At 36.2% G+C, this 25,933-nt stretch overlaps 1 protein-coding gene across 2 annotated transcripts in view; it reads left to right on the plus strand.

Annotated features, from left to right (window-relative positions):
• LOC136038023 (glucosamine-6-phosphate isomerase-like) overlaps positions 1 to 24,424 on the plus strand; it is a 48,267-nt gene extending 23,843 nt beyond the window's left edge. For both annotated transcript variants that reach the window (XM_065720963.1, XM_065720971.1), the window contains 4 exons: positions 2,137 to 2,319; positions 9,190 to 9,374; positions 13,806 to 13,979; positions 24,286 to 24,424. In XM_065720963.1, coding sequence (XP_065577035.1) covers positions 2,137 to 2,319; positions 9,190 to 9,374; positions 13,806 to 13,979; positions 24,286 to 24,309 — 566 coding nt within the window. In that variant the 3' untranslated portion in view covers positions 24,310 to 24,424. The remainder of the gene's footprint in view (positions 1 to 2,136; positions 2,320 to 9,189; positions 9,375 to 13,805; positions 13,980 to 24,285) is intronic.
• Positions 24,425 to 25,933: the final 1,509 nt, after the last annotated feature.

The following is a 25,933-nucleotide window of genomic DNA, read 5'->3' on the forward strand; positions in this document are numbered from 1 at the left end:
ATAACTAAAAAATAATAAAATTAGGGGGAAGACGAATTCAAAAACAGCAAAAAATATGATTGAATATTTGGCTTAAGTGTCTGAATCTACTACGATTTCAAAATTTACGCCATTCATAGTACGTTAATAAAGGTGGAAAAAGGCATTCTAACCACACCTTTTGTCAAAAAGTGAATTCAAAGTAAAGTATTAGACAATAAATTTTTAATGAAAGGACTTGTTACCCTGACTAAATAGCCCCGGCCCCTTTCCTTTGGTCAATCTCGGCAATTGGAACCAATATATAAACAACCTGCCTTTTTGGTCAAAACAAGGAAAGCATTAGCAATCTTGTTTAAAGGAGTTTTTCCGCCGTCCAAACAAAAAGCTGTAAGCTAACAGTTTTCCCGACAACACTGTTTCCACTGTCAAACTAAAAAATGTTATCTAACATTGTTAGAGAAACATTGTTAGCCGTTAGCTACAATTCTAACCGTTCTAACCGTTCATTGTTAGCGAACAAATGAACGGCAGAAAATGAAACCTTAAATGGAAAAAAAAAAACACACCAACTTAACCATTTTTATTTTTACGCACCCATGAACGTATGAAAACAAGAAAGGAAATAATAAATATACGGAAAAAAGACACTGAATCAAGCAACAAAAACCAACTTGAAATCAATGAAAGAGAAGTTACCAATCAGATTGAATAAGTATCCTTTGCCTTGCAACAGATTTCGCCTGTAACTTCTCTTTCATCGATTTCAAGTTGGTTTTTGTTGTTTGATTCAGTGTCTTTTTTTCTCTCGCACTGTTCACTTAAGAAGGTTAGATTTTGTTGTTGTTTCTTCTTTGTTTCCTTTTTCTATTTCCTCTTTCTTATTTTTTTTAGCACTGAGGAAGAGTTGGCGGAGGTCCTTGTCAAAATATTTGCTTGTTTTTCATATTTTGCTACTGGCTGACAAAATCCTCATTTTTTCACCTATTTGATTTCTGTCTTTTCATTTATTATTTCCTTTCTTGTTTTCATACGTCATGCATAGCCAGTATGGTCTCAGAACGTATTTACGCACCCCTGAACTAATTATTTTCTACCCTGTCTTATTCCTTCTCCGAGAGGCGTAGCTCCAAAAGAATTTTTTAGTCATCAGGATCTTCCTCTTAGATGAAGTCATATCCATCCAATCTGGAAAGAGCTATGGCTAGACTCCACCATAAAGCGCATTGAGTTTTAATCCTCCCCTTTTTAATTTAACTCTTCTTTTATATTTTAACAGGTCTTTTTATCCTCTTCGTGGTACATCCACACTAGAAGGAGTAAATACAGTTTTAGAAAAAACGTGAAGACATTTATCAAAACAATCCAGAGCCCTCTCCCCTCTGAAAGACCCTCAAATCCATCATTCAGTTTTTTTTCCAAGCATATACAGTTTATATTGACTACTTAGTAAAATGCTAATATTTTTATAACTATATCTCCGAAAATTTACGAGTTCTGAGTGCAGACGAGAGCTGTGTACTATTCAACGGTAATTAAAAACGAATTTATGCCCTATATTCTGCGTCCACACGCTTCTCATCGATCTATACATATTTCGGGCTACTACACTTAGCAGGAACAAAACAAAATTTAAAGAGAGGGTCATTTCCGCTCTTATACGTACTTTCCTGTATAGTCATATCTAAGAATCTTGTCTAAAAAAAGGGACCCTAAAACCCAAAATTGTATTCTGAATATCGCGGGAGGGATACTTACTTTTATGGTTTTCCACTTGCTTAAAAAAATTGACTGAAAAAGTAGAAATTTCGTAAAAGTTTTCAATTACGTCAATTGTACAATTATAGTAACCAAGTTGCAATTGTTTGGCTATTTAGCCGAAAAGCACAAAAGACAAACCAAATTTCTTAAGACAAAGTTTTAAGAAGCATTCGGGCAATTTGTCACAGATTTTAGAGTCCTCTCGGGTGGACCTCAGCCATCCTTCCAAAGTAAATGTACGTCTGTATAAACATGTGCATAACCAGTATAAAATAATTCATAGAAGAAATAGTCCGTATCATTTCTGTACTCGTTTCTGTATAGCCCGTATTGTTTCTATACATTTCTTTAATCCTTAAACAGAGATCTTAAAATTGTCCGTGAATTTTAATTTAGGTTTACCAAAAAATCATCCTGAGTCTTATCATCACTATATGTGGGAAAACTTTTTCTCAAAGATAGACATACTAGCTGAAAATGTCCATATTCTTAATGGTAATGCTGATGATTTAAAAATGGAATGTAAGAAATTTGAAGAAGAAATAACAAAAGCTGGAGGAGTGGACCTGTGTATTGGAGGTAAGGAACCTTTCTTTAAAAGTCTTGATTTTTCAATTAGTCAACCTAAAATAGTGACCAAAATACGTTCCTTGGACCTTAAAAATGGAACCAATTTTTTATTCAAATTAGATTAGTTCTCACAATGATGCCCTATTGGCGTATTAAGAAATAACAAGTTTTTCAACAGAAAGTAAGCAGCAAAACTGAATTTTAAAGAGAACAGAAATTATTACATATGCGAGGGGGATTGCCCTCTTCTCAATATCTAGCTCTTAACGCTAAAGTTTGACTTTTTGTTCCAGTTATTTAAGGATGTGACAAAAGCCAAGGCCATTTAAATCTCAGATTAAGAAATCAGGAAGGCTATTTAATTAGAATAATGATCTCTTTTGAAACTTTAGCAGAAAGATCGAGGTATTGAGGAGGAGGCAACCTTCCCTTAAACGCAATTCTTTGTGTTCGTTTTAAGTTTTAATGCTGATTCCTACTTTCAGTTGAAGAAACTTGTTTTTTTTTATTTAATCTCCTATTGTTCTTTTAAATGATGCTGAAAAATATGGCTTCCCCTCCATGAAAAGATTCTCCCATGTAGTCCCCCCCACCAGAAAAATCCCTTTGAAAAACGTCTGTATGCTTCCCAATAACCAATACTACATGTTCATAATGGGTAAAGTTCATAGCTTGCAACCTTCCAATGGGGACTGTGGGGGGTCAAGTCATCCTCAAAGACATAATAGTTGAATTTTTTTACTGTGCTGAACAAAATGGCTATCTCAATAATTTTGATCGGACGACTTTGGGGAAAAAAATAAGCATTGAAAGGTGGCTAACTGCCCTCTAATATTTCAACCACTTAAGAAGGACACTAGGAATTTTGAATTCGGATAAAATGAGCCCTCTACCGACCTTGTGCGATCACCTGTCTGATACGATCACCCGTCAGAAAAAACAACAACAACAAATAAACACGCATCCGTCATCTTTCCTCTAACAAAAAAAGCGATATTTTGCACATGGGAGCTTGAAACTTCTAGAATAAGGTTCACAGGTATGTTGAATGTGATTTTCATTAATATCACTTGACGTTTTGGGGGTGTATCTCCTTTTTTTATTGGGAAAACTCTCTCAGGCTCGTAGCTTTTGATGAGTAAAATTAAATTTGATGAATTTCACATATTTTGAATAAGCTTCAAAAATTCGATTCTTTTGATGTGTCTTTTGTTATCAAGGCTCTGTTTTCCACATATTCCACATATTTTGCACATGGGAGCTTGAAACTTCTAGAGTAGGTTCACTGGTATGTTGAATTTGATGGTGGGATTTTCATTAATAACACTCGACGTTTTGGGGGTGTATTTCCTTTTTTTATTGGGAAAATTTTCTAAGGCTTGTAACTTTTGATGAGTAACATTAAATTTGATCAATTTTACATATTTTAAATAAGCATCAAAATTCGATTCTTTTGATACGTCTTTTGTTATCAAGGCTCTGTTTTCCAAATATTCCACATATTTTGTACATGGCAGCTTGAAACTTCTATAGTAGGGTTTACTGGTATGTTGAATCTGATGGTGTGATTTTCATTAATATCACTTGACGTTTTGGGGGTGTATCTCCTTTTTTTTACTGGGCAAATTTTCTCAGGCTCGTAGCTTTTGAAGAGTAACATTTAATTTGATGAATTTTACACGTTCGGAATATGCATCAAAATTCGATTCTTTTGATGTGCCTTTTGTTATCAAGGCTCTGTTTTCCACATATTCCACATATTTCGTACATGGCAGCTTGAAACTTCTGGAGTAGGGTTTACTGGTATGTTGAATCTGATGTCTGATGGTGTGATTTTCATTAATATCACTTGACGTTTTGGGGGTGTATCGCCTTTTTTTATCGGGCAAACTTTCTCAGGCTCATAGATTTTGATGAGTAACATTTAATTTGATGAATTTTACACGTTCTGAATATGCATCAAATTTTGGTTCTTTTGATGTGTCTCTTGTTATCAAGGCTCTGTTTCCACATATTCCACATATTTGTACATGGGAGCTTGAAACTTCTAGAGTAGGTTCACTGGTATGTTGAATTTGATGGTGGGATTTTCATTAATAACACTCGACGTTTTGGGTGTGTATTTCCTTTTTTTATTGGGAAAATTTTCTAAGGCTTGTAACTTTTGATGAGTAACATTAAATTTGATCAATTTTACATATTTTAAATAAGCATCAAAATTCGATTCTTTTGATACGTCTTTTGTTATCAAGGCTCTGTTTTCCAAATATTCCACATATTTTGTACATGGCAGCTTGAAACTTCTATAGTAGGGTTTACTGGTATGTTGAATCTGATGGTGTGATTTTCATTAATATCACTTGACGTTTTGGGGGTGTATCTCCTTTTTTTACTGGGCAAATTTTCTCAGGCTCGTAGCTTTTGAAGCGTAACATTTAATTTGATGAATTTTACACGTTCGGAATATGCATCAAAATTCGATTCTTTTGATGTGCCTTTTGTTATCAAGGCTCTGTTTTCCACATATTCCACATATTTCGTACATGGCAGCTTGAAACTTCTGGAGTAGGGTTTACTGGTATGTTGAATCTGATGTCTGATGGTGTGATTTTCATTAATATCACTTGACGTTTTGGGGGTGTATCGCCTTTTTTTATCGGGCAAACTTTCTCAGGCTCATAGATTTTGATGAGTAACATTTAATTTGATGAATTTTACACGTTCTGAATATGCATCAAATTTTGGTTCTTTTGATGTGTCTCTTGTTATCAAGGCTCTGTTTCCACATATTCCACATATTTGTACATGGGAGCTTGAAACTTCTAGAGTAGGTTCACTGGTATGTTGAATTTGATGGTGGGATTTTCATTAATAACACTCGACGTTTTGGGTGTGTATTTCCTTTTTTTATTGGGAAAATTTTCTAAGGCTTGTAACTTTTGATGAGTAACATTAAATTTGATCAATTTTACATATTTTAAATAAGCATCAAAATTCGATTCTTTTGATACGTCTTTTGTTATCAAGGCTCTGTTTTCCAAATATTCCACATATTTTGTACATGGCAGCTTGAAACTTCTATAGTAGGGTTTACTGGTATGTTGAATCTGATGGTGTGATTTTCATTAATATCACTTGACGTTTTGGGGGTGTATCTCCTTTTTTTACTGGGCAAATTTTCTCAGGCTCGTAGCTTTTGAAGAGTAACATTTAATTTGATGAATTTTACACGTTCGGAATATGCATCAAAATTCGATTCTTTTGATGTGCCTTTTGTTATCAAGGCTCTGTTTTCCACATATTCCACATATTTCGTACATGGCAGCTTGAAACTTCTGGAGTAGGGTTTACTGGTATGTTGAATCTGATGTCTGATGGTGTGATTTTCATTAATATCACTTGACGTTTTGGGGGTGTATCGCCTTTTTTTATCGGGCAAACTTTCTCAGGCTCATAGATTTTGATGAGTAACATTTAATTTGATGAATTTTACACGTTCTGAATATGCATCAAATTTTGGTTCTTTTGATGTGTCTCTTGTTATCAAGGCTCTGTTTCCACATATTCCACATATTTGTACATGGGAGCTTGAAACTTCTAGAGTAGGGTTCACGGGTATGTTGAATCTGATGGTGTGATTTCCATTAATATCACTTGACGTTTTGGGGGTATATGTCCTTTTTTTTATTGGGCAAAACTTCCTCAGGCTCGTAGCTTTTGATGAATAAAATCAAATTTGATGAATTGTACATATTTTGCAAAAAAAGCATCATAATTCGATTCTTTTGATGCGTCTTTTGTTATCAATGCTCTGTTTTCCACATATTCCACATATTTTGCACATGGGAGCTTAAAACTTCTAGAGTAGGGTTCACTGGTAGGTTGAATCTGATGGTGTGATTTTTATTAATATCACTTGACGTTTTGGGGGTATATGTCCTTTTTTTTATTGGGAAAACTTCCTCAGGCTCGTAGCTTTTGATGAGTAAAATTAAATTTGATGAATTTTACATGTTTTGAATATGCATCGAAAATATATTCTTTTGATGTGTCTTTTGTTATCAAGGCTCCGTTTTCCACATATTCCACATATTTTGTACATGGGAGCTTGAAACTTCTAGAGTAGGGTTCACTGGTAGGTTGAATCTGATGGTGTGATTTTTATTAATATCACTTGACGTTTTGGGGGTATATCTCCTTTTTTTTATTGGGCAAATTTTTTCCGGCTCGTAGCTATTGATGAGTAAAATTTAAGTTGATGAATTTTACAGGTTCTGGATATGCATCAAAATTCGATTCTTTTGATGTGTCTTTTGTTATCAAGGCTCCGTTTTCCACATATTCCACATATTTGTACATGGGAGCTTGGAACTTCTAGAGTAGGGTTCACTGGTACGTTGAATCTGATGGTGTGATTTTCATTAATATCACTTGACGTTTTGGGGGTATATGTCCTTTTTTTTAATTGGGATAATTTTCTCAGGCTCGTAGCTTTTGATGAGTAAAATTAAATTTGATGAATTTTACATGTTTTGAATATGCATCGAAAATATATTCTTTTGATGTGTCTTTTGTTATCAAGACTCTGTTTCTTAGAGTTTCGTTTACTATCGAGCTGCATCATTCAATTCTTTACTGTTTGTTACCACGAACTGTCTGATATGTTGATAAATTATCTTACTATAATCGGTTCATCTATTCTAAATGGGTCATCTTAGTCTATATTCATACTTTTTCCAAGTGAATAAAGCAGATAAATTAATTTTAAGAGTAATTTACAAAAGCTATTACAATTTATGGTACCTGCTAAGTTACTTTTTTCCTGCCTAAATCTTAGAAACACCTCTACTGGTATTTTCATAGGAAAAAAAAATCATATTTGTCCCTCCCTCCTCTAGACTTCGAAAATATGTTTTTGGCATTTTCATTTTTTTTAAGTTGCAAAGCGAATGTTTGCCTAACTTCTACATTTTCGTGAATTGATACCCCTGCCAAAGATGAGACACGTATTACGATTAAATCATCGGGGGAGGGAGCAAGATTTAATTTTTTTTTTTCAACCGGTATTTTCATATTTCCTCAAGTTCTGGGAAAGTTTGCGCTTGTGTAAATTTCAAGTCTTGAATGAAGTGTGGATGAATGTCCGTCGATCCTTTTTAACAGCTTGATTCATTGGACGCATATTTTGCACCAAGCACGACAGTATCTGCGACACTTATGAATATTAAAGACAAAAAAATATATATTTTTAGTTGTAAATCATATCCTTTATTTTCAACCATGAAAAATGTAATGTAACTTCCAGATGAGAAAAAAATCGTGATGTTTAGCCCTTATTAAGATTAAGTTAAAAAAAAAAAGTTATTTTAACTGCAAGTAAGGAGCGTCATTCAAAATTAAAACGAACATAAATTATTCCGTTTATGAAAGGGGTTTTCCCCTCCTCGACGCCCCGCTCTTTGTGCTAAAGTTTGACTCTTTCTCACAACTCTACTTTTTAAACGATAAAAAACTTTAGCGCAAAGAGTGAGACGTTGAGAAGAGGACAATCCCTTTCATATACGGGATAATTTCTGTTTGTTTTAAGTTTGAATGTCGCTCTCTACTTGCAGTTAAAAAAAAACTTGCTTTTTTTTTGTTTAGTTTCTGAACGTTTTTGAATTAATGCTTGTTTTGATTTTGGCTCACCGCACATGAATAATTAAAACGAAATTTGCATTTTAAATTTTTTGGGGCTAAATGACTTTCTCATAGTTTTGATTGGACGATTTTGATTAAAAAAAGGGGGTGAGGGAGGAGGCCTAGTTGCCCTTGGTATTGTGGCGTATTGCGGAGAAAAAATTGTGGAGGAGAAGAACCTCCCTACATACGTAATAATTTCTGTTTGTTTTAGGTTTTAGTGCTGCTCCTTACTTCCAGCTAAAAAAAACCTTTTTTTCATTTATTTTCTCATTATTGTTTTTTATAATGCTAGAAAATCCTGCGGCCCCTTCATGGAAATTATCTTCCCTCATGATAAATTCCTCCATTGAATGATCCTCTCAATTAACCCTTCCCCCCCCCCCCCGACACACACCCCTCAACGTGAAAAAGTGCCCCTGAAAACGTCTGTACTCTCCCCAATAACCACTATTATATGTAAACAATGGTCAAAGTTTTTAACTTGCAGCACCTCCCCCGGGGACTATGGGGGATTAAGTTGTCCCGAAAGATATATTTATTAGGTTTTTCGACTATGCTGAACAAAATCGCAATCTCAAAATTTTGATCCGGTGACTTTGGGAAAAAATGAGAGTGGGAGGGGGTCTAGGTACCCTTCAATTTTTTTTAGGGCACTAGAACTTTTAATTTCCATTAGAAAGAGCCCTATCGTGACACTAGGACCCTGGGTCGATACGATTATCCCTGCAGAAAAAAATAAGATTAACACGCATCCGTGATCCGTCTTCTGGTAAAAAATACAAAATTCCACATTTTTGTAGATAGGAGCTTGAAACTTCTACAGCAGGGTTCTCTGATACACTGAATCTGATGGTGTGATTTTCGTTAAGATTCTGTGACATTTAGGGGTTTCTCTCCCTTTTTTCTAAAATAAGGCAAATTTTCTCAGGCTCGCAACTTTTGACGGGTAAGACTAAACTTGATGAAACCTATATATTTAAAATCAGCATTGAGCCGGGTTGCTGCTTACTACAGTTCGTTGACACGAACTGTTTGATATCTATGCAAAAAGATAAGGCTTTGGATGCCAAAAAAAATAATCATCCGACCAAATAAGAATTTTTACAAAAGTGCAGTTATTTTGGGGAGAGGTTAAAATGATGGCTAATCCTGAATGTTCTTTATTTCCACAATCCTTATGCCTACTTTTCTTTTAAGGTATAGGTCCGGACGGGCATATTGCTTTCAACGAACCAGGCTCTTCACTAAGCTCCCGAACAAGAGTTAAAACTTTAGCTTACGACACTATACGTGCAAATGCACGGTTTTTTGACAATGACATCACAAAGGTTCCAACACGTGCCCTTACTGTAGGAGTTGGTACAGTCATGGATTCAAAAGAGGTGAGTGAGGGGGGGGGGGGCGAGAATGATTGCTTTAAGAGATAGGTCCTGGTTATAACCCCCAGGCTATATATTGGATCTTCAAGTATGAAGTCTTTAGATTTAAGATAAAGTATATAATTGTGTTGCGAGAGCAACACTTTGGTTTTGTCGTGTTTTTTTTTACTAGCACCGCGATTTCAGCTTATTCCTAGAAAGTGGTAAGGGCCTAACCTCCGCGGTATTTACAGAAAGTGTGGAACTTTAGCCGGATTGTACATTTTGGAAAGCTTCGTAGAACTCTTGCCTGGGGCCAAAAATCTTTTGTTTCTACCCACTTCTGTTCGTGATTTCAGCAGAGTTTATCATTCGGTTTTTCGTACTTGGTATTGCGGTAGAGAAATGGTATCAGATGTGCCTCTTAAACTTTAAAAGTTCTCTCATTGCTAAAGAAATTAGAGTTTATCATTTGCTCCTTTCTAAGTGATGACGTTAGAAACTTGGCCTACGGCAAAAAAGTCAACTTTTAAACTAAGACAGATTTTTTTTTCGACGGCAGTCGATAGCTCTTGATGAGCTGATCAAAGTATATGCCATCCATTTTTTGGTAGAAAAATTCCTTCTTGAGATATATCAGTTTGAAAGTTTGAAGGGGTTGACAACTTCAGTAGTAAACTGAAAACGAAAATAGGCCAATACAGAAATGGTATCAGATGTGCCTCTGAAACTTTAAAAGTTCAGTCATTACTAAGGAAATTAGAGTTTATCGTTTGCTTCTTTCTAAGTGATGACGTTAGAAACTTGGCCTATGGCAAAAAAGTCAACTTTTGAACTAAGACAGATAGATTTTTATTTCGACGGCAATCGATAGCTCTTGATGAGCTGATCAAAGTGTATGTATCCATTTTTTGCTAGAAAAATTTCTTCATGAGATATACCGATTTGAAATTTTAAAAGGGGTGACAACTTCAGTAGTAAGGTACATACTGAAACCAAAAATAGACCGATACCAATTGTGAGACATATAGGGGAGTTTTAAGCCAGTGGTTCCCAACCTTTTTCGGTCCGCGTACCCCTAGTCAAGGCCCAAAAAGTTTGCGTACCCCTTTCTTGAGAATCGTTGTTTTACTTTTTTCTTAACTAAAATCAGATTTTCAAAAACACGAGATTTATTGTCCAGTATGACGGTGCTTAAATGTACGTACAAAATCAATGAGAAACTTGAGGCTGCTTTTTTGCTAAAATATTATCAAATCTTGGCTCGATGTCACTAACGGCAATTATAAGGTCATTTTGTACACTCAGTCTGTTTCTGTGTTTGGTTTTGATCAATGACATTGCCGAAAATGACACTTCACAAAGGTAAGTGGATCCGAATGGTAACAAAGCAGACATGGCGATTTCACTTAGTTCCTTGTATTCTCCTTTCACCTCCAGCCAAAACTGGGAAACAGTTACATTTTGGAATTTCAGTTCTAAGGCGCGATCACTGGCAAGTTCGATCAGATTCTCTGTAAGCTTGTCACTAAGACCGGAGCTTGAGGTCACCTCTTCAACAAATGGATTTTGGATCCAATCCTGCGTTCTATCTTGGTTCATAATCGATGGGAAATATGACACAAGTTCATCTCGCAACTTTGTCAGATGCTCCCGATTACAATCACAGATTGTGTTGAGGTTATCAATTTCACTATCGTCCGCAAACTTGTCAAGGGTCGGGAAGACACTAACGCTGTTTCTTTGAACCTTTTTAAGCCAGAACTCCAATTTCTTGATGAAAGCACACATCTTCGAATTCAGGGAGAGTTCGTCCGTCCGGAAACCTTGCATTGACAGATTCAAGTCATTCAGTTTGTCGAAAATATCCACAAGATAGGCCAGCCAGCAGACCCAGTCCTGGTTTTCAAAAAGTGAACTGAATGCAGATCTTTGCTCCAGAAGAAACATATAAACTTCTTGTCGAAGCTCGAAAAGTCTGTTTAAAATCTTCCCACGAGACAACCAGCGAACTTCTGTGTGCAGAAGTAATGTTGATGTTCTGAACCCATCTCTTGGCACAGCAACTTGAACATTCTTGAGTTCAGTGGTCGGGCTTTGATGAAGTTGATCACTTTTACAGCCTCGTTGAGGGTCTCGTGCAGATGTGCGTTCATCCTTTTCGATGCAAGAGCTTGCCTGTGAATGATGCAGTGCAACCACTTCACCTTTGGATTTTTCTTCCTTATCCAGGCCATGAGCCCATTATTCTTCCCTGTTAGGGCGGCAGCTCCATCACTGCAAACTGATAGACACCAGTCCCACAAGATGCCCCCTTCTGCGAAGAATTTGTCAATCACCTTGAATAGTTCTTCTCGTGTTGTTCTTGACTGTAGGTTTTGACAAAACAGAATATTTTCTCTTATGTCAGAACAATCTTGATATCGAACAAAGACGATCACCTGGGCTTCACCTGACACATCCGTGCTTTCGTCAAGCTGTAACGCAAACATCTTCGTCAACTTTATTTGCTCAATAACCTGCATGACAATATTGCTTGCAATGTCTTCTATCCTTCTTGAAATGGTATTGTTCGACACAGGTATAGACTGAAGGGCAGTAGCAGTTTTCGTGTCAAACATTATTTCACTGACTTTCACTAGTGCTGGTAATATCAGACATTCGGCGATGGTGTGCGGTTTTTTTCTGTTTCGCACTAAATATGAAACAGCATACGAAGCCCGGAGAGCCTTTGAAGAAACTGATGCCACTTTTGCAATTTCCAAACAGTTACAAGCGAATGTTCTTATTTACGCTTGAAAAACTCTATGGGCTTACCGAGCCGGTTCATATGCGCAGGTTTCATGGAACTGTTGGCCAAGACTTGACCACAAAGAACGCACTGTGCATTCACTGGATCAGACTTTGTCGCACTAAATCGAGCCCTAGGTATTCTGACAAATATCGACGCACTTTGACCGATGATTCGTCATATTTCTTCTTCTTAGGTGCAGGTTCAGAGTTTTGGGTACCATCATTCGGCCTCTTGTTATTCCTGATCAGGAATATATCCATCTTTGTTTGCAACCACAATTCACGAACTTCGTGTTTCAACAGATGACAAGATACTGAACCCGCTGAGTTTAAATCGAGACCTTACGGCTATGGAGAAAAATTTGCGGGTTACTGAAAGCGAAAGTTTTGAAAATGAGTCTGAAATTACATACAATGGGTTATGTTATCTGATTTTGAGGGAAATGTTGGAACTGAGTCAGAAACAAGTTTTAAAGATGTAGAACCTAAATTAATTTTGGGACCTTCGCGTACCCCCTGCGAGGGTTTCGCGTACCCCCTGGGGTACGCGTACCACCGGTTGGGAACCACTGTTTTAAGCAACAGTCGTCTGTTAGCTCATAATCATCTTCGGAAATTAGGGGTTCGTAACCTTTGCTAGTTGGTATACCTATTATTTGTTTGTGGCGTATTTGATGGTAAGACCAATTTGGTTTAAGTGGTAAGACATAGTGGGGTACTTGTAAGTAATAATAGGCTGTTAGGCTACAATCATCATCAGCGATGAGGGGTTTGCAATCTTTGCTAGTTGCAATGAGGGGTTTGCAATTTTGTGATCTGGTGTACCTAGCATTTATTCTCTCTCTTTCTCTTCCTCTCTCTCTCTCTCTGTCTCTCTGTCTCTGTCTCTGTCTCTCTCTCTCTCTCTCTCTCTCTCTCTCTCTCTCTCTCTCTCTCTCTCTCTCTCTCTCTCTCTCTCCTCTCTCTCTCTCTCTCTCCTCTCATCTCTCTCTCTCTCTCTCTCTCTCTCTCTCTCTCTCTCTCTCTCTCTCTCTCTCTCTCTCTCTCTCTCTCTCTCTCTCTCTCTCTCTCTCTCTCTCTCTCTCTCTCTCTCCTCTCTCTCTCTCCTCTCTCTCTCTCTCTCTCTCTCTCTTCTCTCTCTCTCTCTCTCTCTCTCTCTCTCTCTCTCTCTCTCTCTCTCTCTCTCTCTCTCTCCTCTCTCTCTCTCTCTCTCTCTCTCTCTCTCTCTCTCTCTCTCTCTCTCTCTCTCTCTCTCTCTTTCTCTCTCTCTCTCTCTCTCTCTCTCTCTCTCTCTCTCTCTCTCTCTCTCTTTCATCATTTTTGAAACTCAGGTAAATGTTCTCAGCCTTGTCCCTTTTGATTGTAATGTTTTATTGGTAATACTTGATTAAACTTTATTTCATTCGGAAAGAGTAGGAACTCCTCCTACAGAGGCTAAAGAAGTAAGTTATCACAAAGATACCACAGAAGCTTTCAATTGCATAAATCCTTTCAAAAGATTAAACTGTACGGTTAGTCCTATATTTATCCATGTCTGTATGTGGTAGTGCTTCAGGTGCTTCAGAAGAACGGTCAAAGAGATAAGGACCTATAACTCGTTCCCAAGCACCAGTATTATAGTGATATTATTCCAAGCGAGATTTTAATGCCACTTTATTTAAGGTGATGATTCTAGTAACAGGAGCTCATAAAGCTTTGGCTTTATCAAAAGCAGTTGAAGAGGGTGTGAACCATATGTGGACAGTTTCAGCAATTCAGATGCATCCAAAGGGAATGATTGTCTGTGATGAGACAGCAACTTTAGAGCTGCGAGTCAGGACTGTTAAATACTTCAAGGTAAATTGGCATTCTTTTAATAGTTTCAAATGAGTAATTGATATTCACAGCAGTGCAATCTTAATTTCCTTTATTTACCTAAGCTACAAAAGGAGCACCTAATGCTTGCAGTTTTGCAAGCTTTGTTTACATAATATCTTTGTTTACATCGTTTTTTTCTTACTATTAAAATGACTTATAACACTTGTAATTCTTAGGTTTTTAGTATAATAAAATCATTCCATCTGATAGAAGCTATTCTGATCAAACTTGAATCTCAAGTCAAAGTGTCCCTTGGGTATATAGCTTTTGCTACTTTGCCTAAAGCAATTGGATTATATTGAATTGCATTGCTATTTTCTATTAGTTTAGCCTTTTGTTCTTAGGGTTTTTGATTAAAGCTATTTGATTTAGGCTAGTACATACCGTCGTATACTAGCAGGAGCCAAGCATTGGAGATTTAATAAATATAAAGGCTCAATGGCATCTATTTAGAAAAGGCACATGCCTGGAAGCACTAGTATTGTAGAATAAAATCATCCCATCTGTTAAAATCTATTCTGCTCAACTAAAATTTCAAATCAAATTGTCTCTTGTATTTAGTTGGATACAAAATTTTATCTGCTTGGCCTAAACTTATTCTTTTGAATTAATTGAATTATATTCCTACTTTCCTGTGGTATAAATTTTCTAAGGATTTTTTATTAAAATCATTTATATATAGACTAGTACAAACCATCATACTCAAGCCAAATGCTGGAGATCCTACAAATGTAAAGACTCCAAACCATCTATTAAAAAAGTGGAACACACCTGGAAACACTTGTAATTTTAAGGCTTCTAGTTGGATAAAATAGTCCCATCTGTTAAAATCAATTCTGCTCAGCTAAAAATTCAAGCCAAATTGTCTCTTGGATGTATCCGGAAAATTTTGTTTCGTTCTTGGCCTAAACTAATTCCATTGAATTGGCAAAATTATATTTTTATTTTCCTGTGATATAACTTTTTCTTAGGGTTTTTGATTAAACTCATTTACATATAGGCAGGTACAAACAATCATGCACAAGCAAAATGAATTTTGCTTGAAAATTTCAATATTTTTTGCCAGAAGACAAGTCACGGGGCAATCCCTCGCTCTTTACGCTAAAGTTTGACTCTTTGCCACAATTCTGCTTTTTAAAACTATTAAAAGCTTTAGCGTAAAGAGCGAGGGATTGCAGAGGGGAAGACCCATTTCATATACGGAGTAATTTCTGTTCGTTTTAAGTTTTAATGTCGCTCCTTACTTTCAGTTAAAAAAACTAGTTTTTTTTTATGTAATCTCGATAAAGACCAAAGTCAGAGTCTAAGGAGCATCCACGCGAACTGTGCTACTGAATGCCAGTGACACATGGTCGCTGAAGGCTGTAGAAGCTAAAGCTCTGGACTCGTTTGATCACATCTGGCTTCCCTTTATACTTTGAATCAGAAGATGGTCTAGAATATCCAATAGCGAAGTAAGAAGCCGCTGTGGCTAGACTGAAGAGCTATCACATACCCTTAATATACGTCACCTCAAACCTCTCGCCCACCTCTTGGGCAGCCCCAAAGTACGATATGTTGAGACGACCTTATCTGCGAGCCAGTATCATGCTGAAGACAACATTGGGGAGGACAGATGAAACAAATTTAGCAAAAACTCAAAGAGGATCTTGAGCCGTGCGGAGGCTTCCTTAGTCATAGTAGGAGATGGGATAGAGAGAGGCTGAGTATCGGTGAGGAAGCTGTAGCTGTCAGATCGAAGTTCTCGTCAGACTCAATTCTAAAGTCTACTGATGCTGGGCAGAACAGTTCTTCGTCTGGTTCCCGCCGAAAGTAAGCAAGTAAGATTTTCTCCAAAGTAAGGGATTTATGTAATTAAATCATTTTGTTTGAACTTTTTATATGGATATTCCTTTCATTATATTTGATGCTAACTGGCCGCTTTGAAAAAGTTTTACAAAGCGTTTTTGGTCACAATAGAACGAAAAATATCTCCAGTTTTAGAGATGGATAAATTACAGCTAATAATTACATAATTTGGATACTCAAGGAACATATTCATTGGGCACAGCATAAATATAATAAAGTAGCAAATTGTTTCTCCAAACATGACACACATTTCATAGCTTGTAATTAAGCAAGGTGACGGACCGTCAGAGCAATACATCTGCAGAAGTATATATGTCAGAGCCATAGTTTCAGTTGCTACTTGGTTTTCCATCGGAAACATTTGTCATTGCGCTTGCGCAAAGGCTGTGTCATAACAAGGTTGCCAACTTTCTGGTCCATGAATATGTCCCTCAACCATCCATAAATCTGTCATTTTCAGCCAAATTATATTCATATTTTATCTATCATAGGTCCAACTTGAAATCTCAAAGACTTCTTTTTAATACTTGTGTTATTGACTAAAAGACGCTTTGTAAACATCTTTCAAAGCAGCCACTTAACATCAAATATAGCGAAAAAAATTAATTTAATTCATCCGCACAGAATGAATTAGTGTGAAAACATTAAACTCATGAAAATGTAAACAATAAATAACTATTTGTGGGAGCTTAGAGTTCATCTGCCAAAGAGAATTCCTTCTTGACAAGTGTGGTCGGCATGAGGGTCAGCGGTGTTATGAATGCTTTTGGTTCCCTTGTCAACTCGCAGGCCATGTTAGAGTTGCATAGCCATGGTGTTAGTCTTGATATAATTTTCCCATTATATTATATGCATATGCATCTAAAATTTTGTTTGAAGTTGGGAAATGTACTTTCGGATAGTGAGCTCCGTTTATTCGTCGGAATAAAGCAAGGAGCCATCACATCACCAATTATCTACAACAAGGCGTCTCTTCCTGCACAGATTACCCTACCTGTTGGTTGCATTTCAAAGCGGATGGAGACATCAGTGCTTTGTTATGCGGACGATCTGTTAAATCCGTACCAGTCAATAGCTAGTCTTCAGCGAAGTTTTGATGATCTGTCGGATAGATATCTACAAATAGGACTAGAAACAGAATTAGCCCTAAAAAGGGGTAAATTTGGAAAATGTAATCTTGCGAATTGATAAACCTGAATTTCAGCTATCGAATGTATAACAAAATCGTCACCCTGCGTTGAAACATCAAAATTGCAGGACTGCCGAGGAATAAGGTTACCAAAAGCATTCACAATGGATATAAACCTTAAGCCATTTGTCTTTTTAAGGTGGAGCTGGCCACCTTATGTCAATATCGGTGACAAAATAACATAGAATAAGATAGAATAAGGGGCACCAAATCATAGAATAGGAATAGAAGCAAACCTTGAAAGTTGTTCAAGATTTTTCGAATGAGGGCAATTTTAGCTTTGATTATACTTACTATTTAAGTTGAAAAGAAGGCATCCCGGGAACAGAGACATCACTTCAGTATCGGCTTGGGCTAACTGGGCCAAAATTCAAGGATTCTCCTTGAGAGAGAGATAGAAAGAGCCTCAAACCATACTATCCCTGTTGTCATGCAGTTTTCCCCCTTTCTATACGAATTGCTTTGCTCAGGAAAAAAAATAATAATAAGTATTGCATTGTGCCCGCACCGCTTTTTACTTCAGCGGTGCTATTGTGCTGCTTATGATTTCTTGTCATTTTGAGTCTTAGATGTTCTTTGGACTATTTTAAGTGACGTTGCTACGTCAAAATTTCGACAAAATGCCTTTGGGGAAAAGAGGGCTTTGGGAGGAGGGGGACTAGTTGCCATTTTATCACTTTTGATTCTTAAAAGACAACTAGAACCTTCAGTTTCAAATTAAAAGAGCCTTCTCTAGAGTTTACACAGTCACCCTTTCCATAAAAATCTTGTATGCCCCCGGGGCAAAGCTTACAACTCTCATCCCCAGGCTCCAGGCTCCCGAAAAAAAAGATCATATGATCTTTGGCTTATTTTTAACAAAATGGCTATCTCAAAATTTGTATCGGATGCATTTGAGGAAAAGAAGACGAGAGGGTGGCTAATTACCTTCTGGACACTTATGACTCTTAAAGAGGGCACTAGAACCTCTGATTTCAAATCCAATGAGCCCACTTTGAAGTTTATACGACCATCCCTTCCAAAAAAACTTTATATGATAACAATGGAAAACTAGTATAACTCATAGGCCTTTTCCTGAGGACTTTTTTTGTGGGGGAGGGGGGTGTCACCCCCAAAAACATAGTCACCAAATCTTTCAACTATGTGAGCTGTAAGACACAGTACTCGTTTTCTTTGTTCAAGACCATTAAGCTAGGATTTTATAGGAAAAGACACTGAAAGGGGGGGGGGGAACTTTGATCATTAACCCGAGCATGAGCCACCCAAAAAACCCCAAATTTTTAATTAATGGGCTTCACTTCATCACATTATCAAACATTTTTGTTTTTTAATCCATCCTTTGTCGAAACAGAAGTTATTTTACACCCATTTTGTTTTTTATGGTATACTCATTACCCCCTATGTAATCTTTCAACTACAATTTAAGAAAAAGCGTTTGAAAATGATACCCAGATGTTTATTATTAACAGCAAAATAAAAACTAATAGCTTAACTCTTTTAAAAAAAATGTTTGGGACGTTATTTGGTAATTTTTGAAGCAATCCGTGTAGTTTTTAGTCTTCAATATACAAAATTCAGGAAGCAGCCACATCCACTCTTTTTGATAATTTCTGCCGGATAAGGCTTGAACCAAATGTAAACTTTAAATATGTCTGTTTTAGTTTTTATGATAATTTATTTTCGTTTTCCTTGAGTATTTGTTTTGACAGAGTGTTTATTAACTTTTCTTGGTTTTGGGTCTCATTTATTCATTCACTCCAATATATATAGATAGATATATTGATTGTTATATAATCTATTCTATATATATTGATTGTGAAAATATGATTGTTTCAAATTAATTCTTGTTTGTATTTCGATTAACGTTGCTTTATCATACCTGGCGAAGAAACATCCTTGGTATTTTTTACAGTTTTAGTTGTTAAAAACTAGTCTGCCGAGTGTAGTTTAATCTTATGAAGTGTCAGAACCTGTTGAGTTTTGTACTCTGTTTTGGACTCATTTCTATTTTTTCTTAGTGTCTTTTGTTAGAGTATTTCCATCTAAAGGGATCGAGCTCCACCATGGAACTAAAGATTTTTCCGATCATTTCATTAGTAGATTATTTAAATTTTAACCCTCCCCTCCTTCACCCCACCCTCGGACTTCAGATTGGAGGCTCCCATAGCGACTGAACACTCTTAGAGTTACATCTTGATCATCTAATTGATTCGCAAGGCGTTGTCGGTAAAGTATTTTGCAAATTAATTCACCTTGAATTCTAAGCGGTAAAAAAGGCTTAAAAGCCGAATCATTTTAAGGCCTATATTGAAATAAACAGTTTTAGCCTCCCCCCTCATTTCTTCTCAACGCCAAACTCAGCGAAGTTTATCTTGATCCCCCCCTAGAAGCTCTTTCAGATATAGTGCAAGTTGAATATTTTGAAAATTTGCGTGAACATATGAAACGACAATAAGGAACGAACCCTAAGAAGCGAGACTGAAGAGTTCCAACCCAATCAGAGGGCTAGAACCAAGCATACCACACTCTTATACCAAAATATGCCTCTCTGCACTGGGTAATTAGTGGACTTCGGGTCCTCTAGGACTGAAGAGACATTATACTGACTCAGGATTCATGCTACTAAGAGATTTTAATCAAAAGAGCTGTCTGAAAATTTCTGTGTGAAGCAACAGGCATATATGGAGGCACCCAAGAACCCATTTCGACTTGGGGGAGGCAATGAAAGGCTTCTGCCATAAGAACAGGCTACTAAGAATTTTATTTACATAACACTGAGTCTGGCTTCAAGTGTTCACGACAAAACTATCCACAGAATGTGACCGAAAAAAATAAGAAGGTGAGACCACTTGCCAAAATTTGGTTTTAAGTCACAGCTATGAAAAAAATTATGATTCCTTAGATGATCCTCTCTGCTATTTTTGATACTTTTTTCCAAAAAGTTTTGGTAGCCCTGAAACGCTCCTAACATGACCTAATTCTCTACTAAGAGTTGGATTCTGTACAATCCACTTTCTCAATATATTTTCTTGTTGGTTCTTAATGTATATCCTTGCCCGATCTAGGATGAGGATGGTAGGTAGAAACGTAATACTGGCGTTTCGGTGACACCGATGAGGTGATTTTCCACGGTCCTGGCGGCAAAGTAGCGCTGCCTAAGTATAGAGTGAAGTAGACTTTATGTATCATTCGTTTATTTAATGAACTTTTCATTTTGCCACTTCGTATGTAAGCAGTCTTATGGAAACTTATGAAGGGGTTCATTCGGTTGAGAAATCGACAGTTCTAGTGCTCTTTTATAAGCAAAAAGTAATTGGGAGGAGACCAAGTCCTTAGCTATAGGTCATTTTTACTCCCTCTCTTCCCAAAGACGTAAAATAAAAATTTGGAGGTAAAGATATCGTTCAACACAATCCAAAAAATATGCTTTTGAAGCTGGCATAGCCCCAAGAGCCCGTGGGATAAGGAATTTTCCCGTTGTTTACATATTAGGTTTAAGGTTTGCAACTGGAAGAGGGAACATTTTCTTACTTTGGTAATTGATAGTAACTAAACAATAACAACGACCCTTCAAACTCCTTTATGTTTACTACTGATTAGCTGTGAGTTGTGAAGTCCAAATGATGATAGCTATTAATTTTATGTGACTCTTTTCTTGTTGCAATAGATGAGCAGAGAATCCTGTTACTTTGGTATCACTTTCATCAATTGTTTCAGACAATCCAGTAAAACGGACATTTCATTGCCACGGATGTTCAGACCTTGTCAAAGCTGCTCTAGTAACTAATGACTTCCTAGTGTTGCTACTTGAGAGTGCCAAAAGCTCTGTCTTCTTTAGTAGATCCTAGAGCCAGATTCAGGAATAATGAAGAAAGGCAGTATATTGACGGACCTGTGAATAATAAACGGTCTTTGTTAATCCAGGTTCTGGAATATGTCAATAAAGACTGAACCAGTTGCAGCAAGAACGCCGAAGCGCGTTCTAAAAGGGGTTACAGGCTTTGGAATAATGATGGCAACACAGCAAGGGAAACATTCATGGAAGAAAAAGTTGGCATTATTCAGAATAGCTATATGGTTATGTTGATTGATCAAGATGGGGGTATCCATCTGCAATATATTCTTCATTTCAAAATTTTTTATTCAAGTCAAATTAGTGCTGGGTGATATTCGATATCGATTTATCGATATATCTGACCAAATATCGATATTGAATATCGAAACGTAAATCCTGTTATCGAATATGATATTTGGAAATTTCTGATTATTTACAACTTTTCCTGTCCTCTATCAATCAATCAATCAGTTTATTCAGTCAATAAATTCACAACAAAAACTCTTCAATATGGAGTCCCCCGAAAGGCTCTATGGCCAGGAGAAAAAACAGGGGAGTAAGAAAATGAAACAAATACATTGAAAAAATATATATTTTCAACATAGTACATTTACACCTTTAAGAACTCAACACAAGAGAAAAAAAAATCTAAACAAAAAATACAGTTTCTAATAGACTCAAACTTTAAGAGACTTTAAGAGACCCAAAGAAAAAACAATCCTCCTAAAAAATTCAAACAAAAAAAAATAGAAAATTCTTCCTTGAATTAAAGGTATTTCCAATTACATATTCGAGCAGAAAAGACCCAAGATACACGAATACATGTTTGGATGGGCCGTTAAAGGGTCCATAAGTTGAGATGGTACTCACACGATAGTGAGACGGATAGGTTATCGTAAACTGAAGACTGGCAGGATCGATACAAGATACTTGGGTATCCGATTTTATTGATTTTAAACGGCTTCATGCAGCCTACCATCTGTAGTTTGTAGGACTAATCTAAAGCTAAATTTAGGAAGGATAACTACCTTCCAGGAAGCTACGACGTATATAGAAAAATTTATGGAAACGATGAAAAATTCAGGAAAAATTTCCAGGAACTCTTTAATAAAATACTGGCGAGTCTAATATTTGACAATGTAAACGATGAATGGATTAATTTTTGTAAAATAGTTTATGAGGTAAACTGAAGACTGAAAGGATCGATACGAGATACTTGGGTATATAGGAACGATTTTGCTTAAACACTGTTGAAAGTGTCTGATAATGGTGTCTAAGGGAGGAAAGCCACAGTGTTATTGTGGCTAAATTTGTTTTTTTTTTTCTGAATATTGGATATTGTTGCAGAGCTCATTTGAGTTTATTATTCAACTAGTTTTCTACCCTCTAAAGATAGACGTTTAATACAGAAATATTGTCCAACTATTCATGTTGGTCTTTCCCTCTGGGTATTTTTACCAGCGCTATCTTTCTTTTCATGTAGATTAGCGCATCACTTGTATTTGTCAGTATTTTACAGCGCCATCTGTGTTATATTACAGTAAGGTGCATTAGTTCTCCCTGGGAACAAGCAAAATAGTGAAGGGAACCCACTGCAAACGTTGTAATTGTACTCACCAGTATTCAATTTCCCGTAACATGCGGGGAATAGGTGATTAGGTCTGGACGCTTCCCTTGTTCCTGGATTCATTATTCAGTCTTCATTTTCCTCACCTTGTCGTGTCTGCTTGTCACATCTGTATTACTGTACAATTTTATTGCTGTGAGTTTGCGATTACCGGAGAATTGAACTGTCCATAGCAGTGGCACAATCAGAAAATAATTCTGGGGGGATTTTCAGGATGATCCATTTTGTTCACTTTGAGCAATTTTTAATTAACGTTTTTGTCCTCTAGGTATTATGAAAGTGCTGAAAATGCCTTTTGTGAACAGACTCGATACACTTGGTATTTTATACTTAGCTTTGTTTCTTGTATAACCTTGCAAGCGTCATATATATTCCAATGATACAACCAATCCTGAGGCAAAAATGATGTGTTTATGCTCTTGAAACGTACTCGAAATGTGCCGTTACTCATATGGTTTTTTTCCTAAAACTAAGGCTTTTAACAAATTTTTTCGAGCTCGTGACCTATTTACATTGTTTTTTCAGGCCAGAAAATCTCAGGACGCCTATTTTCGAAAGAAAAATGGAACCGTTTTCAAGAAACAAAAATATACCTACTTTAATAAATATACAACTATAGCTTGTTTAAAGAGATAGGATATACCTAAGCTGTGTTTGCTCTCCAATATGAGAAATTTAGGACGCTGTTTCGTGCTTGAGGGAATATATATTCTAAGCATGGTTATTACCAAATTTTCTAAAGGTTTAGAACAAATAAGTAAAACTAGTAAAGTCAAATCTAGTAAAACCGATTAAACCTAGAATGTTTTTGACAATTTAGTAAATTTACTAAAGTTTTTTTTCGAAGCGCCCACGTTTTTAGAGCCATTCTTAACCCATAGCCATAGGCATATCCATACCTGTTTTTACTCATAGCTATAACCTGTACCTTCCAAAAAATTCTAAACTTCGAAAAAACTCACTGCTTTAGCTAAAGCTATCTTCTGCAACAAAATATAGCGATCAACAAAATAAACAGTTCCTTGACGTTTAGATGTAGGGCAATTAAAGCAATTTAGAATTAGGGCAATTCAGCAGCCCTCAGCTTAGTTTTCACGGTTACTTAGCTAAAATTCTTGCCTTCGTTCCTTTAACAGTGTTAGACTGGATATTCATAAACTTACCCAAAAACGTAAGAGTAGTAATAATCTATGATCAAACACCAGAAACAAAATCATCTTTTTGTGGATGACAGGAACACACCAGAAGAATTCCTTAGGAATATGTGCTACTCGCAAGAAAATGGCAATAACAGCAAATATAAATTATAAATTATGAATCCGTTGATTAAAAAATCCGTTGATTTTTCAATTAAAATGGAATAGCTGTGGGCATCAAGTCATGGCTAATTGTAGAAAAAGCCAAGACAAATAGTCCAATGAAGCGGGTGGCAATTCTGGCATTAATCGCCCCTTATTAGGATTGTATAAAAATGAGGTTAGTTCATTTGTCAATAGATATGTTTATCTATTATCCGTCCATGCGTCATTCTAGGGCAGTAGAACCAAAGTAGATAGTCATAGAGCTAAAATAGTGATAGAGCCTATAGTTTTCCAACTGAAAATGAATAGGTAATTATGATGTTTATATTGATGTGGGCACCCAGACACAGGATTCTAGAGATTAAATCAGCAATTTTTTTTCTAGGAGAAGGACGGAACAAATACTTGGAAATAAACTCCAGCATACCCCCTCTTGAGTTTGCTCAGGTACAATAGCGACTAATTGGTAATTTTTTTTATTTCAGAGTTTACTGGAACACAGTGTTTAGCAACCCGAGACGGAGAATCAGAGAAGTTGAAAGCCCTTGCTACTGAATATGAAAATGATAAGCCGAGGAAAACTAAAATAAAGTAGCTGTAGAATAAATCTTTCTTCAGTAAGAAGCTTTATTAATGAAAATGATTAGTTTCAGAACTACCTTTAAAGTGTCAGAAGTTTGCAAGGGACTTTATCTGGCAACACAAATTGGCACTTTACATCAATACGCAAATAACCCTAGCTTGATTTAAAAACTTTATTAAATTATCACTACTAATTTACTCTCCTTTCTTTCTCAAGCAAGGTTTTACTAATGAAAAATAAATCGGTCCTAAAATCGAAGAAAGACAGTTTTTTCTTAATTTATGTATGTTTCTTACATTCTTTTAATGGACAACATTGAATATAGTCAATAAAGCTTAGAGTGTCATCCAGAACTCAACAATCCTTAATGATAATTAATTGTTTTCACATTATTTCCGATCCAAGGCAATATATAATACACAATCACGAACAACTTGTGTCATTGTAAGTATATAACGAACTGAAATGTTAACCCCTTTTGCGTATTATAACCAAATTAATGGGGCAGCTTTATTTGTCTTCCAATCTAGACTTAAAGCAATAAAGAATTAAAGGTAATTCATAATGACTGAATTATGGAACATACCCTTAGGAAACCATGTATGAAAGCATCATATACCCTGTACAAATTTTTCACGATGTATAGTAAAGGCCCGTGGTAATTGGCGGTAAACTAAGATAATAGCTATGATTTTTACCTTCATAAACAAATGAGGACTCCTAAAAATTATGGATCTGCTTTATGAAATAAATGATAACTTAGTGAAAATTGTGTTAAGGAGATTACTATTGATTGTAGTTTCTACTTAAATTAACAACGCTTCGATTCTCAATATCCCAATCCATCTTGATATCCCTCAAGTACTGTCATCAAAACGCAGCAAAGTTTCTGAAAGGTATATAGCCAAATGCGTAAGATGTAAGATGTGTGAGAAGTGTAAAAAGAGGTTTGCCCCTGAAGAACTTCCATGCTTACTTGAAACATTACAAGCAAAAGAATTAATTAGCCTATAAGTCAAATCAAAATAATTCTGGGAATCTTTGGTTTCTTGTATGATTAATTTACAAGCTATTGCGATGCGGGCAATTTGTTAGGAAAATTACCACTATCGGGATTTCGAATCATGAAGATGCTTGACATACAGATATTTATAAGCCCACAGTTTCTGAGACCCAAAGACCCAAAAATATGGAAAATAATAAAATTTTCGAAATGGGCTTAGAAGTTCTTATTCGCTATTTCCCTTTATCATGGATTCATACCACTTTACTTAGCGCTCCAGACTAAATCTTTGTTCATCCTATGCTTACTTTATATATTAAAATTTTTTTTGCTGGTACTAAGGAGCAACAGTAATAGTTAAACCAGTAAGAATTATTCCGCACTTAAGAGGAATACCCCTTTCCAAACCCTTACTCCTTACGCTAAAGTCTTAAAGTTCTTTAGATCACTTCTAACTCAAATTCAGCGACTCTTGTATTGGAGAAGCTTAAAGGATTGTTAAAAAAAAAGTCAAAGTTTAGCGTAAACAGTGAGTGCTGAGGAAGGA

The sequence above is a fragment of the Artemia franciscana genome, chromosome 2 (genome assembly GCF_032884065.1).
Source record: "Artemia franciscana chromosome 2, ASM3288406v1, whole genome shotgun sequence".
Taxonomy (NCBI): domain Eukaryota; kingdom Metazoa; phylum Arthropoda; class Branchiopoda; order Anostraca; family Artemiidae; genus Artemia; species Artemia franciscana.